We start from the raw sequence: 19,984 nt of genomic DNA, 5'->3' as shown, positions 1-19,984 counted from the left end.
GGAAAAACAGCACCCCTGATAATGTTGCATGCCTTCAGTATTGCAACCTAGTGTTGGTGTGGGTTGTGTGCTCGGTTTCTGGAGTGGGTCTTGAACCTGCAGCCACCTGATTTGAAAAGGTAACACAGTGGTTAGAACTGTTGCTTCACAGCGCCAGGGTCCCAGGTACGATTCCCGGCTTGGGTCACTGTCTGTGCAGAGTCTGTACGTTCTCCCCGTGTCTGCGTGAGTTTCCTCCGGGTGCTCCGGTTTCCTCCCACAGTCCAAAGATGTGCAGGTTAGGTGGATTGGCCATGATAAATTGCCCTTAGTGTCCAAAAAAAAGGTTAGATAGGTTTACTGGGTTACGGGAATGGGGTGGAAGTCTGGAGATAAGTGGGATGCTCTTTCCGAGGGTCGGTGCAGACTCAATGGACCAAATGGCCTCGTTCTGCACTGTAAATTCTATGATTCAATAACTACCACTGACAAACGCAAGTTCTTGTAAACAGCTCACAACAAATCAATTCAAGCCCCATCAATTCAACAAAACTTGGATCATCCGCTAGAATTCTTTTTTGGGAGTCGGCGTTTAGTTTTGCTTAAACAGGCCAAAATGTTATTGCCCACTTTGAATTGGTGGTTCAGGAGATTAAGTCATTGATCCAGCAGGATAACTAGCTATTTTATCTAGAAATCCAGCATCCAGCAGAATTTATCACTGTAGCTCAGATATGTAGGTTCAGATTAGATGGCCAACAGGGTCTTTTCTCCCTGCATCATGATATGGGGAAAAAGTAGGTCTTTTCACACTAATGAGAACTGATCCAAATAGATCAAAGTGTTATGAAACTGTCCAGCAAAGGACTGGAAGACTAAAATTATTTGCTCCTTTCCCTTATTCGTTTAGTAGAGCAGCAAATAATCGAGGTTGTACAGCACAAGCTTTGCAATTAACAGCTCAGTCATTTTATGAAGTCCTTTTCTTACCTTTATCACTGCTTTCTTCTTGTAATATTTTTCACCAAGTTTCTTGGTTATTAACTTAACAACTATTCCCTGATAAGATGGAAAGAAAATACTTATCAATCGAATTATCAAGAGCCCCTGCCGCGTGGCCATTTTACCACATGCTTAGGCCACGTACTTTACAGATAAAACAAGCACACATTCCATCCATATTTATCCAATCAACACGATTTGCAGAACTATTTTCACAAAATACTGCAGATGGTGTAACTCTGGGAAAAATAAGCAGACAATGCTGGAAACATTGAGCAGATTAGATCTGTGAAGACAACGGTTCTGATGAAAGAACTGAAGCATTGGGCGGAATTCTCCCATCCCACCCATGGTGGGTGCATTGAATCCAGCGGGAGCCAAAAATATCAGAACCACCCCCCCAGCAGCGTGAAAAGTTTGAAATTCTCCCAATTTTCCCGCTGCCTGGCGGCACGATCACCATTTGCATCTCACGAATGCTCATTAAAACAGCTGTACGCCGGAATCTCATCAAACTTTCCAATCTGGCGTCACGCCAGCAGGAAATTACGGCGACCTCAAACATGTTTGAAAATGTGGGGCATGCACAAGACGGATCTCAGTTCACAAGGCGCTTTTGAGGTGAGTGCAACATACATAGTCTACCTGCCATAGCGCAACGCCACTCCTGTTACGCTGAATAGCACTGTACTGGGCAGACTGGCTGGTGCCCTCCCGCTCCATACTGAGCTGGTCTCCATGGGCAGCAATGCTGCTGGACTCATGGACTTCCCTGCTTCACTAACTTGGATCAGTTCTGTAGCCAGGGTTGGGGAGTGCTGGACTGCACTGTGCTGCGGGACTCACGTAGCCTCCACTTCAACCGATCCAAGTTGGTGTGCAAGGCAAAGGAGGAAAAGGCATCAGCATGCGTAGCTCCAGTAGGAGGCACCATCTGGGAGAGATGGCCGGGGGAAGCCTAAGCAATAATAGGCGGCTGACAAAGGGAGGCCCAGACAGCGGAGGTGACTTACCGCATAAAGGGTTTATCATTGAAGAATCTCCTGCTTACAAATGAGTGGGAAGCAGTGTTGGGCATGCTTGCGATTGTCCAGAGACCTCGTACATCATATGCCACATTTTCGTCAAGACCTGACATCACGTGCGGTTGGAGGCTTCCCTCTGCAAGTGGCTTTGAAGGTGACAGCAGCACATGACTGCTTTGCCTCTGGGTCTTACCATGGATCTACAGGGGACCTATACAAGTTTGTCAGTTGATAATTCATCGCTGCATAAAGTAACCAATGCCGTTTACAGGAAGGCTCATCATTGTCAGGTTTTCTCTGCATGAGGACAGTCATGCTCAAAGATTTGCAGCTACCTCAGGTTTCCCATGAGTGCAAGGTGCAGTAGATTTGCACCCATTAATCCCCTGGCAGCAGCTCCTAATGTTTATAAACCACAAGGACTATCTGTCCATCAATGTGATCTAGTGCAAGCACATCCTGCACATCTGTACACATTACTCTGGGGGTTGCCATGACTCCTACATCCTTAGTCACATGCAGGTGCCTGGGATGGTTGCTGAGAGATGCGCTACCTGCTTAAACGCTGGTTGAAGACTGCAGCGCATCGCCCTCAAACTTGTGCCAAGAAGTACCTAACCCTAATGCTGCTCACACCGCCACACACTCCCTCATAGAGACCATTGGTCTTTGGAAGATGCCAAGACTGCTCAGATGGCTCTCTGCAATACACACCAGAGAGGGTTTCCTGCTTGATCACAGTTTGCTGTACCGTGCACAATCTGGCTATGCAAAGGGAGAGCCCCAACCACAGGATGAACTGAAGGAGCTCATTGGGAGATGAAGAGGTGCAGGAATTCCGGGGGGCTTCTGAGGGCAGTATGAGCGGGCTGATGGAATGGAGGAGGGAAGATGTGGGAGACATGCCAGTAATAGCTGATAGGTCCCTGGAGTAAAGTTAAGTTAGGTCATCTGGAAATATCTCATCTGGGCCTCCAAGCCATTCCCGATCATCTCAAGGGATAGCTGAACCGTCGCGGAGAGGACGAGTCCTGCAATCACACTTGGGCATTCTGACCTCATGGCTTTCTAGGATTTGACCTGAGTTGTTAACTTAAAGTCCACAGAGGAGCAGCAACTATGTGAGTCAAAGTTTGAAACTTTCAATGTTATCTAATGATGCAAACATGGATGCAAATGAGATGGCGACCAGCCTCAGGATTTCATCCTGAAATGCACGTCTTGGGTTCAGACACCAACAGTGTGGATACCCATAGGCTACTAGAGTATCATTGCTGATGAGCTGCCCTCAACCATTCCTGTCTCTTGAGGAATAAGGGTTCAAAACTTACCCATCATACACTCCTAATAAAGATTTCAACACATCTCCCTGACAATACACAAGTTCCAGAGACTGGATGCACTGAGGTTGACATCACATAAATCTTCATCTTTCAATGGGACACTATCACTGAATAAGAGGATGGCTAAACCCCGAAATAAGAAGATTTCAAAGTACAAAATCAAAACACTTTCAGTTGACCAGAGTATTTACATACCCACTAAATGAGTTTTCAATAGTGCAATTTATTTAGTGGTAGCACCCATAAACCAGGGATGGTGTCAACATTTCTTAACTTTCCTAACCCCACCACTGCGCCAGTCCAGCAGAGGTCCAGCAGAGGTGGGAGCAAGTAACTTTGCTTCTCGGTTCCAAACATCCTGCAAAGTCTGATGAAAACAGGTGGGCTGGAGACAATGAGATGCATGTGTTGGACTGGTATTTAAGTAAGGCGCCGGAACCTTTGATCCCGCTGACCGACGATGGGTGGATGAATCAGCTCTTGACCTGCCCGGTGATTCTACCCGATACACAACTGTGCATAATGAATAAGCTTCAAACTTCAGAATAGGGTGCAGGTTCCCGCCATTCTGTCCAATGGGTTGGGCGCCACCCAAGCTGCTTGCACTTAGCCACAAAAATGGAAAATTCCACCTGTCAACTCTGTTTTTCTCCACAGACACTGCCTGACCTGCTTAGTGCTTCCAGTGTTTTTATTTAACATTACTCAGCAGTCTTGTGTCGAGATCCAGTCCTACCCAACATGCTACCCGAGGACCAATGTCAGCACTACTGTCATGAGTTATGGGTTATAGATTTGTGGCTGTGATGTCGAACAGTGATCTGATTTCACTCATTACGACAGGCAGTCACTAACTAGAGGCCAGGCGCTCCATCACAAGGGAGAAAAACCGGTCTCTCGAGTTAACAATTCTGTAAAAACTTTAACTGTCCACTATCTGTTGTAAGTTTGGGGCAGCCTTCCTAATATTCCAACCTGCCAAATAAGTAAAGATAATTAGGGAACGTTCCACAGGCAAGCAGACCATGAATGGAGACCTGGAGAAACTTATTCATAGCTCTGCTAAGGACCATTGACAAGCTATTATTTGATTGTGACTCAGTAAGGTGAAACCCATTTCTCTTATATTTCCAGGATGTTCACTAGCTTTTTGGAGGATGGCATTCCATAAATTCATTTTTCCATGTATATCACTGGTCTTGGGCAAAGGACAAGTAGGTTGCAAGTGGCAGCCGAGCTGGTTTATAAGGAACTGCATTTAAAATCTTACACATGAAAACAACAAAAGAAGTGTTAAAAAAAACCACTCCATTTTAAGTTGGCCAGATGAATCTGTAATTGTACAAAGAATGTTTAAGCACAAGAATTACTTTCTGAACTTACAGTGTGAAGCCAGTATTCTCGCCTGAGGCTTCTCTTTTTCTGCTCCTCGAACTAAACATAAAAAAAATATTCAAAATTATGATTCTAAACTCAAAACTAATTCACCCTGCTACTTAAACCCTTGGGTTAAGTGAAAAATAAATACAGCAACAAGGGGAGACCTTCTAACCGAGTACACTGAAACATTCTGGAAGCGCACAGATTAATGTTTAACAACAGAGGCTAGCTGGCTTAGAGTAGGTTCCCACATTCACTTGCAGCTTCCAATCTAGATCATGTGTAGAAAGCTCAGGGGAGGGCTGAAGGGCTAGAGCTAGAAAGGTTTCCAGTGTGGATGAAAACACCAGGGATGTGGTCACTTCAAGGCAAGTAGCTGTGGAAGGGAAAAACGTTTGCAAGTTTTAAAAAAGGTTCAAATTTTATTCTAAGCTGTTAATAGCCTTTTTTCCAAAAGTTGGAGAATGAGGGGGGGGGTGGGGAAAGAAATATCAGGCAAAAAAAGAATGAAGTGAAAGGAACCAAAATGCAGAGAAGCGCGATACAATATCTGGGAGTAAATAACACGCGCAGCATATTACCAACCACTAGTGATTCAAGCTCATCAGCCTAACATTCCTAGACTGCTGCTCCTCATCATCATAGTGGAATTCCCAGAGCCAAACCGCTTTAGGGATTGTGCCAAACATTGTAGTGCCAGAATCCTCCCTTCTGAACAAGTGGCAAAAACAAAAAAATGCACAAGAACATTCACAAAGCATTTGTCAAAATGCTTAACTGATCTTCCTCTGCCCCACTGATTAACCACATCTGACACAGAGCCACTTAGGAGTAAATCAGATGATAAAAAGCTTGGTCAAAGAGTTAGGTTTTAAGGAGTTCCTCAAAGGAGGAAAGAGTGGTAGAGAGGTGGAGAAAATTAGGGAGGGGATCCCTTGAACTGAACTGCGGAATGTTCAAAGTCGGGAATAATGGGCCACAACATATCCAAACATGTCTGCCCTTCATTCAAAAAAACATTCTGAACTACAAAATCAATTACCAGACAACAGGAGCAAAATGCACTGTATTACTCTACCTCCATAATCTCATCCAGTGCAGATTTCTTCTTCTTGTCCTTTGTATCGGTAGAAGTGTGGCCCAATTCCTTTCGTTTTACTGAAGCTATTGTTTGCAATGGACTTGGTCCCAGGGTACTGAAAAACATGCAAGACATGGCTTGAATATTCTATTGTAATCAATTAGCTGTCACCTCTCCACTCCCCAGTTCCTCGGCCACACTTCAGCTCAGTGAGTTGGAAATTAGACTGTGGACCACACTGTGATTCAGAATGATTTTAGTTGACTCTCCTGCACAGTTAGGGCAAACTATGAACATTTTCTTCATGGACTAGAATGGCCCTTCCAAATGACGAATTATAGAATCCCTACAGCGCAGAAGGAGGCCATTAGGCCCATTGAGTTTGCACCGACCCTTCCAAAGAGCACCCCACCCAGGCCCCCTCCTCCGCAGCCCCGTAATCCCACCTAACCTTTGGACTCTAAGGGGTGATTTATCATGGCCAACCCACCTAATCTGCGCATCTTTGGACTGTGGGATGAAACCAGCGCACTTGGAGGAAACCCACGCAGTCACAGGGAGAATGCGCAAACTCCACACACTATAACCCAAGGTCAGAATCAGACGCAGATCCCTTGCTTTGTGAAGCAGCAGTGCAAACCATTGTGCCACCGTGCCTCAAGACCTTGTAACAAATGGAAAAATGCTCATCTCGTTCACTCAACAAATTGTTGGCATTTACATTTCACATATTTCTTCCTGTCTCAGTTGTACTCTAAATCTGAATAACCTCAGCACATATCTAATTAACATTTGAATAACTGGAATAGAATCTTCATTCACTGCACTGAGTTTACAGAATGAACTCACCTAAAATTGATGAATGATACTGTAACTTATATTGTGAGAAAAGCTACAGCTCATGGAATAAAAGAGGCAGTAGCAATATGGTTACAAAATTAGCTGAATAATAGGAAGCAGAGAGTAATGGTCAGTGGATATTTTACACGGCAGGAAAGTTTGTAGGGCTGTTCCCAAGGGGGACGGTATTCGGACCCTTTTCTTGATATATATTAGTGACCATAGATCTTTAAATGCAGGGGACAATTTCAAGTTTGGAAGTATTGTAAATTGTAGAGTACGGTGTAGAACTTCAAATGGACCGTGGACAAGTTAGTGCAGTGGCCAGAGGTGGCAAATGAAGTTCAATATGGAGAAATGTGAGGTGATGCATTTTGGTAGGAAAAACTTGCAGAGACAATGTAAAATAAGGGGTAAAATTCTTAAAGGGCTGCAGGAGCAGAGGGACCTGGGTGTATATGTGTATTGATCAATGAAGGTAGAAAGAGCCGTTAATAAAGCATAAAGTATTCTGGGCTTTATTAATAGGAACATAACTTACAAAGGCACAAGTTCAACCTCATCTGGAGTATTGCGTACAGTTCTGGGAACCCACTAAAAGAAGGATGTGAAAGCATAGGAGAGACTGCAGAAGAGGTTCACAGGAATGGTCCCAAGGACAAGAAGCTTCAGTTACGAGGACAGATTGGAGAGGTTGGGACTGTTCTCCTTGAATCATAGAATCCCTTCAGTGCAGGAGGTGGCCAATTTGCCCATCGTGTGTGCACCGACCCTCTGAAAGAGCACCCCACCTAGGCCCACGCCCCACCTTATCCCAATAACCCCACCTAAACTTTGGACATTAAGGGAATATAGCATGGCCAATCCACCTAACCTGCACATCTTTGGACTTGTGGGAGGAAACCCACGCAGACATGGGGAGAACATGCAAACTCCACACAGACAGTCGCCCAAGGTCGGAAGTGAACCCGGATCCCTGGCGCTGTGAGGCAGCAGTGCTAACCACTGTCCAACCCTTGGAAAGAAGAACGCTAAGAGGAAGTTTGACAGAGATATTCAAAATCATGAGGGGGCTGGATAGAGTCGACAGGGAGAAACTGTTCCTGCTTGTAAAATGATCCAGAACGAGAGGTCACATATATGAAGTGATTTGCAAAATAAGCAAATGTGATGTGAGAAAAAACTTCTTAACAATCAAGTGGTTCGGGTCTGGAATGTATTGAAGTGTGGTGAAGGCAGGTTCAATCGAGTCATTCAAGCGTGCATTAGATTACTTGAATAGAAACAATGTGCAGTGGTATGGGGAGAGGGAAGGGGAATGGCACTAAGTCATGATACTTGTTTGGAGAGTCGGTGCAGACATGATGGACCAATTAAGACAATAAGAAATAGGATCAGGAGTAGGCCATTCAGCCCCTCAAGCCTGCTCCGCCATTCAATGGGATCATGGCTGATCTGACATTCTTGACGTCCACTTTCCTGCCCCTTCTCCGCAACCATAGATTACCTTTCTGATCAGGAATCTATTTTACCCAGCCTTACATATACACAAGGACTCTGCCTCGAGAGCTCTCTGTGGCAAGGAGTTCCAAAGACTCTCAACCCTCAGAGAATAAATTTCTCCTCATCTCAGTCTTAAATCAGCACCCCTTCAGTCTGAGGTTGTGCCCTCTGGTCCTAGACTCTCCTGAAGGAAAATATCTTTGTAGCATTTACCCTGTCAAACCCCTATTTGTTTAAATGAAATCACCTCTTATTCTTGTAAACTCCAATGAGTTTACTCCACCTGTTTAATCTTTGCTCCTAGGACAATCCCTCTACACTAGGGATCATCATAGTGAATCTTCTCTGAACTGCCCCCAATTAAATAATATATTTTCTTAAATAGGGGACTAAAACTGCTCACAGAGCTCCAGATGTGGTCTCACGGCCTTCTGCATTGTGATAATTCTGTGATTTTACTCTGCTTCCTGAAGTTAAAATCACAGTTAGTTATTCAGAAGTAAAGCAGATCTTCATCCACCACAAGACTGAATGAACGTTCTAACGACTGGGTTTCTCTGCTATTAAAATGTCTCCTAGTCGTTAGCATAAGAGCACAGTTACATAATTAACGACATGTTCACTTGAGTGGGGGTTCTGAGGTGGGTGGTGGTGGACGGGGTTGTGGGGAAACGACAGAGGAGAAGACAAGAAGAATAACACACAAAGGTTGAATTGAAGAACTGTGGCTATCGTCTGCCTTCAGAATGTTGTTTTAGAGGCTATGCTGCCAAGTTGCCTGCCCAGCCAGGAGTGATACAATCGTGAAGATCACCATTCTAATTCAGAGAAAGAGGGCTATTAAAAACATGGACAAATTACATTAATTGCAAATACCTATTGAGGAAAACAAAACAAATGACTCCAAAAATGTACTCTAGAACGGCACCATTTCTTTAGCAAAATGTATTTCCTTTCTTCATCAACAGCTATTTTACCCTCAAGAACCAACACAAAAAGCCGGGAAAAAAATTTAAAATATTAAGGGGCAGCAGGGTAGCATGGTGGTTAGCATAAATGCTTCACAGCTCCAGGGTCCCAGGTTCGATTCCTGGCTGGGTCACTGTCTGTGTGGAGTCTGCACGTCCTCCCCCTGTGTGCGTGGGTTTCCTCCGGGTGCTCCGGTTTCCTCCCACAGTCCAAAGATGTGCGGGTTAGGTGGATTGGCCATGCTAAATTGCCCGTAGTGTCCTAATAAAAGTAAGGTTAAGGGGGGGGTTGTTGGGTTACAGGTATAGGGTGGATACGTGGGTTTGAGTAGGGTGATCATGGCTCGGCACAACATTGAGGGCCGAAGGGCCTGTTCTGTGCTGTACTGGACTATGTTCTATTTTATTAAGGCTTCAAGGGGAGGGCAACAAGGTGGTGCAGTGGTTAGCACTGCTGCCTCATGGCACTGAGATGCGATCCTGGCCTTGGGTCACTGTCCCTGTGGAGTTTGCACGTTCTCCCAGTGTCTGCGTGGGTCTCACCCCCACAACCCAAACGATGTGCAGGCTAGGTGGATTGACTACGATAAATTGCCCCTTAATTGGAAAAAAAACATAATTGGATGCTCTAAAAAAATTTTTTTTACAGTGTTGGAGGGGCGTGTTACTAAATTATAACAAAACAGCGGCAAAGGTTCCTTACCTAGATTTAGGAGCAGCTGTTGCTGACGAACTTTGCCCTTTGTTTAAATTAAAAGCAACTATAAACAAAAGAAAGACATTAGACTTTGATTGAATATGATTCTCCAAGTGCTGGAAATCTGTTATATAATTTAACCCTCCTAATTAATGAGTCAAACCTCAAAAGCATCATAAAATATGGGTAGCTTTCATGATTAATCTCTTTTTCAACAAAGTCATAAAAACATTAATAAGAAAAAACACATACCAAAGTAATAAACTTGTATTAAGCGTATAACTATGCTGGAACATTTCAAACAAAATTGTTCTGAAGGACATTGAAAGTTAATCCAAAAGTAATGCAAATCAACTCCTCTAGTTATAATTAAGGTGTAGCTAGCACATTATCAAATTAAGGGGAACAATGACCTGAGTGAGAGGGAGATAATTCATTCAATCTTTATTTGAGGAATTAAAATCCAGAAAATTAAAAATGCTTCAATCCAGGAATAACTCGTATGGAATTTACCTGAAAGTAGCCAATAAGCAATGAGAAAAGATGGACAAAGAAAATTGTTATTAAACAAAAGAAAGAAGTTCTAATTTCAACCTCATTTCAGCACAGAATGCTTCGTGCCTGCCCCTTGGGCATTTGCCTTGTACCACTGCTAAACACATGCAATGATTACACAGCATCATTTCTTGCTTTTAAGTGCTAAATCAAGACATGTTGCCGTTATGTAGTCCATTTAACATAGTAAAATATTCCAAGGTACTTCATAGGAGTGCGACCAAACACAATTTGACATAGAATAGCAGGAGATGCTAAGCCAGCCGTCAATATGCATGGCTGAACGTTTTAAGGAGCATCTTAAAGGAGGAGAGAAAGGCAAACCAATTAGGAAGGGAATTCCAGGGTCTACCGAACTTCCAAGCGTCTCATTTGAAAGGTCTTATTTAGGACTGAGGCGAGGAGGAATTTCTTCATTCAGACAGTGGTGAAATTTTGGAATTCTTTACCCAAGAGAACTGTTCGAAGCTCAGTCATTGACTATGTTCAAGACAGGGATCGCTGGACTTCTTGATACTAATTGCATCGAGGGATTATGGGCACACCGTAGGAAGATATTGTCGAGGTAGACAATCAGCCATGATCTAGTTGAATGGTGGAACAGATTTGAAGAGTTGAACAGCCTACTCCTACGTTCCTATCAAATGCAGCCACTGATTTTTGAGAAGAAGCCATTTGGTGACATTCTAATGCCATAGTTAGTGAAAATATAAACAGCACGATTGGATTATCGGTGGCTGAAGTACAATTTTCAGATGGCCCAGGAAGGAAACAGATAAAATATGAAGATTTCATAGGTATCAGATAAATTGAGTCAAAATGGATTCAGGCAAAATGAATTCAAATTTGATTCTTGCAAAGGCAGCATTAGGGATGATAATAACATTAAGTCCAATGTGCTAGGAAGGAGAAAAATTAGCCTTGGCTCCTGCTCTCAATTATTGTGTAGTAACTTCTCAAGGACTGCACGCTTATGTCAACACAGGTGGAGAAAAGAATTGTCACAGCAACTCATGTACGTTCAGGGAAAGTAGCATTCTTGATGGGGAGTGAGAAGCGATTAAAGTTTCAAGTTACAAAGACATGCGAGAGACAGAATGAAGCACAATACTTCATGAAGTCAGAGAACAAAAATAAATCTTCACACACTTCACAAACGTACCTTTTTCTTCCTCATTTTCTCTTTTCAATTCTGTAAAAACTGGAAGCTCCTAAAAAAAGTAAACTAGTAAGCACATTTCTTACATCAAGAACTTGTAACTGTATAGCACATGTAGTAGAGCAAAATGTTCACAGGTATGTTATGAAACAAAACCTCTCACACAGCTGCACAGGGAGACATTAGAACAGATGACCAACGGTTTGGTAAAGAGGCAGGTTTTAAGGAGCTGCTCAAAGGAGGAGTGGTAGAGGGGCAGAGAGATTAGGGCCTAGTCAGTGGTGGAACAATTGTTATAGTGGGTGTATAAGAGTCCCGAATGACAGGGCGCAGATACCACGGAGCGCTGCAGGAGTTTACACAGGGAGGGAGGAGCGATGCCATGGAGCAATTTGAAAATAAAGATGAGAAGTTTAAAACGGAGGCTTCATTTAATGGATAAAGAGGTGCAACATAGGCAACAGGGTTTTGGATGACCGTAAGCTTACGGAGGATGGAAGATTCAACTTGGAGAGCGGTGGAATAGCCAAGTCAAGAGGCAACTTTGAATTACCAGGTGATGATTCGCTATAGATATGCAAAATGTGTAACTAATTGAGACGGTATTGAACATTCTATTTTGAACCACACCTAAACAAGCTGCACCCCTTAAAGACGGCATAGATTCCAAAGCTAAAAAAAATACAGCGCTTTTATATTTTCCATCTGCAAGAACATCATTCCCTCTCGCCCCCAACATGTTGGTTCTAAGTTAACTAACTGATTTATTGATGGCGTGTTTGCTTATTTGATTAAAAAGGCAAGATTAATGCAGGTGAAAAAGACCATTCAACTCATTAGTGAGTCATTACCTTCAGGAATGGAGGATTAAGTAAAGCAAAGAAAGAGAAAATTGTAGAGGAAAAAGAAAAAGAAAAGTGCATTGCGACAAGCTAACATTGTGAGGTATACTTCATTTTGGTTGTGAAAACATCAATAGCTGTTTTATTAGTTTCTCAAAATACGATCTGTTTCAGATAATCAAGTGCTTCTTTTCTAAGCAAGGTTGAGTGTGCTTCTCCTGATGGAGAGTGGCAAAGCAAACACTTACATTAAAATAATGAGTTACTGGTACAACAGATAACATCAATGGATTCAAGTGACAACATTTCCAGAGAAACGTGCTCCTCACTAGTTCTCAAAAGCTAAAATTAGATTGCGCCGTTAATACAGTGAGCAGCTCAAGGGTTTTCAGGTGCAAAAAAATGGAACAATAAGCAATAATAGGGCAATGAGAAGTGATTACAGAGATATAGTTGAAGAGCTAGGTTTTGTAGACTTTTGAAGGTGGGGACAGTGGAACATAGCAACGATTTAGAAAGACTGTTCAGAGTGAAGGACCAAAACAGTTGAAGACTCTGCCACTAAGAGTGGAGAAGGGAGGGGGAGTGGAGTACAGAGAAGGTTGGAGCCAGGTAAGAGGGTACATAGCTGTATACATGGAGATTGCATGGTTGAATGGGGAAAGGCCATGGAGGTACTTGTCTTTGGCAATGAACACTATGAACGCATCGCATTGTGGGATGGCATGAAGCCAATGAACATCACGGAGAATAGAATCAATGTGGTGTGGAATAAAGTATAAGCAGTGGAATATTGGACAAGTTGGAATTTATGAAAAAGTAGAGTGCAAGGTGCTTGGAGGGGGTCCAAGCTTCGAAGAAGCAAATTCGCACTGGCAAATGCATAGGTAAGTGTTTCAGTGGTATTGGGATGAAGTAGAAACAGGTGGATGATGCTGCAGAGGTAGAAATAGCTGATCTAGGTGATGGATAGAAAGAAAGGCTGGTAGCTAGGCTCAAGATTAAGCAGAACCCTAAGATTGCCTGCCATCTGGTGCAAATGAGGGAGATGGATTGGGGAGGATTTGGGATGTGGATAGGGACACGGTTACAGTATAAAATTTTAAATAGGTGCTTTGGATTTGACAATGTTAAGTTGATGTTGAACAAATTAGCATGTTGCACAATGATAGCTGTGGAGCCAAAAGTGATAACTACAGGAGCCAGAGCTGCTGTTGGTCTAACATATGAAAGCCCACCCGTGTGCCTTGGGACAATAAGTAGCTGAGGAATAGGAGAGAGCACAAGGATGGAACCCTGGAGCACTTGCGAGCTGACCATGCCAGGACCAGAGAAACCACTGCCGATAATGTGCTGGGTGCTTTGGAACAGGTAACATGAAAGTGAACCACAAAGTAAAGCATGTTAATGATTCCTCAGTGTGAATGATGAATGTTTTACCTCCTCTTTCCCTTCTTTTCCTCTCCTAACTAGTTCTTCAATAAACTTGGCATTTCTTTCCTCATCGTCCAGCTCTTGCTTCTTCTTTTTCTCCAGCTCCTGTTGTCTACAAATAGTTTCGGGATCTCGATCAATGTATTGAATGTACCAGCCTTTGGGTGTTTCATCTACTTTGCAGTGACCTGAAATTGATATGAGGTGAACTTAAGCTACTGTGATCAATTTGTGCAAGCTAACGTTTAATCAGTACAACTGCCTGAACAATAATTTAAAACACGTGGATCTCAAACAGCTCAGCTGGTCACGGAGACTTGGTACAAAATTAAATATGGTGGGGGCTGCTTCATTTTAACTCGCTTGTCTCAAGCTATGATTCTTTGAATAAATTTCAGCTAGACTTCAAATCAGTTCTAATGCACTATTCAGTCTTTGCAATCTCTACTTCTGTGTAAAGGTGGAGAAACCTGATCCTTACAACATGGATTGTGAAACTAATGCGGGGTACAGTTTTAAAAATTAACTGAGGGTATGGGGAGAGGCAATAATAATTAACTCAACGCAGATATCACTCACCTTCTCTGCCCAGCCATTTGGTGAAGTCGGTCAGTGTCTCCCACATTGTTGCATTCATATGAACGTGCTCCCGGTGACTGATGTACTCATTGTAGATAACATTGTTGTGAACACGTTTGGTTCCTAAAATAAATTAGGTCATGCATCTTACTATTAGAAGAAATTAATATTGTAGTAACAGAAATCATTCTAATATTGGATCTATACGAGAAGGAAGAAATTAAAACAGAACTCCAATCCCATAAGGGTGACATGGTACTATTATAGGTAGCATAGGGGCCAGTTCTGCTCAATTGGCTAGACAGCTGGTTCGTGATGTAGAGCGAGGCCAGCAGCTCAGGTTCAATTCCCGTACTAGCTGAGGTTATGTATAAAGGCCCCTCTATCTCAACCTTGTCCCTTGCCTGAGGTGTGGTGATCCTCAGGTTAAATCACCACTAGTCAGCTCTCCCCCCTCAAAGGGGAAAGCAGCCTGTGGTCACCTGGGACTATAGTGACTTCACCTTTACAGGTAGTAGCTAAGTGGTAGCATCTAATTTTCCACTCATTCCTGGTATTCTGTATGTGGAAAGATCCCAAATGCAGATACATTGGTAGAGGTAGACAACAAAGAGGAAATATCCTTCACCATAAAGGCATTGGTGGACAATCAGATCAGAAAGAAAGTTACTCCTGGTCATTAGTCAATAATGGTGTTGGCAGTACTGTGGGCAGGTGATTTACACAATCTCCGAACTACAAAATATTGTTGATATTGGGAACATTGAATAAATATAAATGTCCAAGTTACATAAAGATTAACTGAAGCAGCATTTACCTTACATTTTCTATAGCTCATTTCTAACATCAGCTCTAAACATAGAGGAAAATCATAGGAATCATAGAAATTACAGTGCAGAAGGAGGCCATTTGGCCCATCGAGTCTGCACCAGCCCTTGGAAAGAGCGCCCTACTCAAGCCCACACCCCACCCTATTCCCGTAACCCCACCTAAACTTTTTGGACACTAAGGGCAATTTACCATGGCCAATCCACCTAACCTACACATCTTTGGACTGTGGGAGGAAACTGGAGCACCCGGAGGAGATCCATGCAGGCATGGGGAGAATGTGCAGACTCCGCACAGACAGTGATCCAAGCCGGGAATCAAACAAGGATCCCTGGCGCTGTGAAGCAACAGTGCCAACCACTGTGCTACTGTGCCGCCCCTCTACTGTAGGACCGTAGGAGAAAAGAGGGGAAAAAGACTTTGTCATCATTCTGTCAAGAGGTCACATATTGCCAACTAGCGTGAATGAGCTGAAAAAGGCTGCCATGCCAGCTATGTTAAATGTTTGGGAACAAATTAAGCACTACTGGAGAAGCTATGGTACTCATATAATCCCCTACAGTGCAGAAGGCGGCATTTCAGCCCACAGATGCTATACCAATCCTCTGAAAGTGCACCCTGCCGAGATTTACTTCTCTACCCTATCCCCACCTATCGTTTTGGACGCTAAGAGGCAATTTAGCACGGACAATCCACCCAACCTGCACATCTACAGACTGTGGAAGGAAACCAGAGCAGCCAGAGGAAGCCCATGCAGACATGGGGGGAAATGTGCAAACTCCACACAGACAGTCACCCAAGGTCGGAATCAAACCAGGTCGCTGGTTCTGTGAGGCAGCAGTGCTAACCAAAGTGCTTATCAATATAATCTTCTAAAAAAGACAATGGTCAGCCAGCATCAACTACTGATCAAATTTATCAGCAGCTCAGTTAAAATGTTAATTAAAACTAAATCTAAATAGGTTGTTCACAGCATGAATGGATCACAAACTCACCAAAACGTCTTCTAAGTAGTTCAAGAAATTCATTGCGGAATTCTCTGGATGAGAAAAAGAAATTGTGTTCAGTATTCCACCACGATACTATCGCATTTGACAGCAGTTCAAAATGCCAACACTGCAGAGTTGCAAAGTAGATGCGTATAGACAGGAGGAGGCAGGATTTGGTCCATTTTGCTTGTGCCTGCTACCAAATTGTTCCATTTCCTGATTTTTCTGAGCCTTGCAAATGTTTCCTTTATTAAGGAGAGATCCAATTATCTTGAAGTTACTTCACAATCTGCTTCCACCAACCTTTCAGGTAATTCATTCTGATTCATAAACAACCTTTTAGAAGCTAGAGTCACAGTATAAATAGGGGCTAGATACAGTGCAGACTTTGTTTGCACTGAGTGCTGAGCTTGTGGCATTTGAGTGCTACAGTGAGAGTTTGGTGACTGAGGGAGTGCTGAGCTTGTGGCATTTGAGTGCTACAGTGAGAGTTTGGTGACTGAGGGAGTGCTGAGCTTGTGGCATTTGAGTGCTACAGTGAGAGTTTGGTGACTGAGGGAGTGCTGAGCTTGTGGCATTTGAGTGCTACAGTGAGAGTTTGGTGACTGAGGGAGTTAGGTGAGGAGGGAGTAAGGTACTCCTTTCATTTAATTTCCTATATTTATCAAAGAGCGTGAAGGGAACCAGGAGTTTAGAGTACAGCTGACTGGGAGCAGAGTCGGAGGGCGGAGGTCCAGTTGGTCCACAGGGCAGCTAATTCTGTAAAGTAAGAGGGGATGGAGGCTAGGGCAGTTGCATGCTCCTCCTGTAGGATGTGGGTGGTGAGGGATACCACTGGTGTCCCCGCTGACTATACCTGCGGGAAGTGCACCCAACTCCAGCTCCTCAGAGACCGTGTTAAGGTACTGGAGCTGGAGCTGGATGAACTTCGGATCATCCGGGAGGCAGAGGGGGTCATAGAGAAGAGTTACAGGGAGGTAGCCACACCAAAGGTACTGGACAAGAGTAGCTGGGTTACAGTCAGGGGAAAGAAAACTAACAGGCAGACAGTGCAGGGATCCCTCGTGGCCATTCCCCTTCAAAACAAGTATACCGTTTTGGATGCTGTTGGGGGGGATGACCTACCGGGGGAAGGCCCCAGCGGCCAGGTCTCTGGCACTGAGTCTGGCTCTGGGGCTCAGAAGGGAAGGGGGGAGCATAGAAAAGCAATAGTAATAGGAGATTCAATGGTTAGGGGAATAGATAGGAGATTCTGTGGTCGCGAGCGAGACTCCCGAAAGGTATGTTGCCTCCCGGGTGCCAGGGCCAGGGATGTCTCTGATCGTGTCTTCAGGATCCTGAAGGGGGAGGGTGAGCAGCCAGAAGTCGTGGTGCACATTGGTACCAACGATGTAGGTAGGAAAAAGGGTGTGGAGGTAATAAACAAGTTTAGGGAGTTAGGCTGGAAGTTAAGGGCCAGGACAGACAGAGTTGTCATCTCTGGTTTGTTGCCGGTGCCACGTGATAGCGAGGCTAGGAATAGGGAGAGAGTGCAGTTGAACACGTGGCTGCAGGAATGGTGTAGGAGGGAGGGCTTCAGGTATTTGGATAATTGGAGCGCATTCTGGGGAAGGTGGGACCTGTACAAGCAGGACGGGTTGCATCTGAACCAGAGGGGCACCAATATCCTGGGGGGGAGGTTTTCTAGTACTCTTCGGGAGGGTTTAAACTAATTTGGCAGGGGAATGGGAACCGGATCTGTAGTCCAGCAACTAAGGTAGACGATAGTCAGGACGCCAAAGCACGTAGTGATGCAGTGGGGAAGGTAACAATGACAAAGGAGAGTACTTGCAGGCAAGGAGATGGGTTGAAGTGTGTATACTTTAATGCAAGAAGCATCAGGAATAAGGTGGGTGAACTTAATGCATGGATCGGTACTTGGGACTACGATGTGGTGGCCATCACGGAAACTTGGATAGAAGAGGGGCAGAAATGGTTGTTGGAGGTCCCTGGTTATAGATGTTTCAACAAGATTAGGGAGGATGGTAAAAGAGGTGGGGGGGTGGCATTGTTAATTAGAGATAGTATAACAGCTGCAGAAAGGCAGTTCGAGGGGGATCTGCCTACTGAGGTAATATGGGTTGAAGTTAGAAATAGGAAAGGAGCAGTCACCTTGTTGGGAGTGTTCTATAGGCCCCCCAATAGCAGCAGAGATGTGGAGGAACAGATTGGGAAACAGATTCTGGAAAGGTGCAGAAGTCACAGGGTAGTAGTCATGGGCGACTTCAACTTCCCAAACATTGAGTGGAAACTCTTTAGATCAAATAGTTTGGATGGGGTAGTGTTTGTGCAGTGTGTCCAGGAAGCTTTTCTAACACAGTATGTAGATTGTCCGACCAGAGGGGAGGCCATATTGGATTTAGTACTTGGTAATGAACCAGGGCAGGTGATAGATTTGTTAGTGGGGGAGCATTTTGGAGGTAGTGACCACAATTCTGTGACTTTCACTTTAGTAATGGAGAGGGATAGGTGCGAGCAACAGGGCAAGGTTTATAATTGGGGGAAGGGTAAATACAATGCTGTCAGACAAGAATTGAAGTGCAGAAGTTGGGAACATAGGCTGTCAGGGAAGGACACAAGTGAAATGTGGAACTTGTTCAAGGATCAGGTACTGCGTGTCTTTGATATGTATGTCCCTGTCAGGCAGGGAAGAGATGGTCGAGTGAGGGAACCATGGTTGACAAGAGAGGTTGAATGTCTTGTTAAGAGGAAGAAGGAGACTTATGTAAGGCTGAAGAAACAAGGTTCAGACAGTGCGCTGGAGGGATACAAGATAGCCAGGAGGGAACTGAAGAAAGGGATTAGGAGAGCTAAGAGAGGGCATGAAAAATCTTTGGCGGGTAGGATCAAGGAAAACCCCAAGGCCTTTTACACATACGTGAGAAATATGAGAATGACTAGAGTGAGAGTAGGTCCGATTAAGGACAGTAGCGGGAGATTGTGTATTGAGTCTGAAGAGATAGGAGAGGTCTTGAACAAGTATTTTTCTTCAGTATTTACAAATGAGAGGGGCCATATTGTTGGAGAGGACAGCGTGAAGCAGACTGATAAGCTTGAGGAGATACTGGTCAGGAAGGAAGATGTGTTGCGCGTTTTGAAAAACTTGAGGATAGACAAGTCCCCCGGGCCTGACGGGATATATCCAAGGATTCTCTGGGAAGCAAGAAATGAAATTGTAGAGCCGTTGGCAATGATCTTTTCGTCCTCGCTGTCAACAGGGGTGGTACCAGAGGATTGGAGAGTGGCGAATGTCGTGCCCCTGTTCAAAAAAGGGAATAGGGATAACCCTGGGAATTACAGGCCAGTTAGTCTTACTTCGGTGGTAGGCAAAGTAATGGAAAGGGTACTGAGGGATAGGATTTCTGAGCATCTGGAAAGGCATTGCTTGATTAGGGATAGTCAGCACGGATTTGTGAGGGGTAGGTCTTGCCTTACAAGTCTTATTGAATTCTTTGAGGAGGTGACCAAGCATGTGGATGAAGGTAAAGCAGTGGATGTAGTGTACATGGATTTTAGTAAGGCATTTGATAAGGTTCCCCATGGTAGGCTTATGCAGAAAGTAAGGAGGCATGGGATAGTGGGAAATTTGGCCAGTTGGATAACAAACTGGCTAACCGATAGAAGACAGAGAGTTGTGGTGGATGGCAAATATTCAGCCTGGAGCCCAGTTATCAGTGGCGTACCGCAGGGATCAGTTCTGGGTCCTCTGCTGTTTGTGATTTTCATTAACGACTTGGATGA

The 19,984-nt window shown here is 44.1% G+C and overlaps 1 protein-coding gene across 1 annotated transcript in view; it reads right to left on the bottom strand.

Annotated features, from left to right (window-relative positions):
• kin (Kin17 DNA and RNA binding protein) overlaps positions 1–19,984 on the bottom strand; it is a 28,610-nt gene that overhangs the window by 2,380 nt on the left and 6,246 nt on the right. The window contains exons 3-10 of the mRNA XM_038811886.1: positions 16,211–16,254; positions 14,388–14,510; positions 13,815–13,996; positions 11,536–11,584; positions 9,825–9,882; positions 5,808–5,925; positions 4,733–4,783; positions 970–1,038 (exon numbers count right to left, since the gene is read on the bottom strand). Of these exons, the coding sequence (XP_038667814.1) occupies positions 970–1,038; positions 4,733–4,783; positions 5,808–5,925; positions 9,825–9,882; positions 11,536–11,584; positions 13,815–13,996; positions 14,388–14,510; positions 16,211–16,254 (694 nt within the window). The remainder of the gene's footprint in view (positions 1–969; positions 1,039–4,732; positions 4,784–5,807; positions 5,926–9,824; positions 9,883–11,535; positions 11,585–13,814; positions 13,997–14,387; positions 14,511–16,210; positions 16,255–19,984) is intronic.

The sequence above is a fragment of the Scyliorhinus canicula genome, chromosome 11, assembly GCF_902713615.1.
Source record: "Scyliorhinus canicula chromosome 11, sScyCan1.1, whole genome shotgun sequence".
NCBI classification, from domain to species: domain Eukaryota; kingdom Metazoa; phylum Chordata; class Chondrichthyes; order Carcharhiniformes; family Scyliorhinidae; genus Scyliorhinus; species Scyliorhinus canicula.
This window is presented reverse-complemented; position numbering and strand designations above follow the sequence as displayed.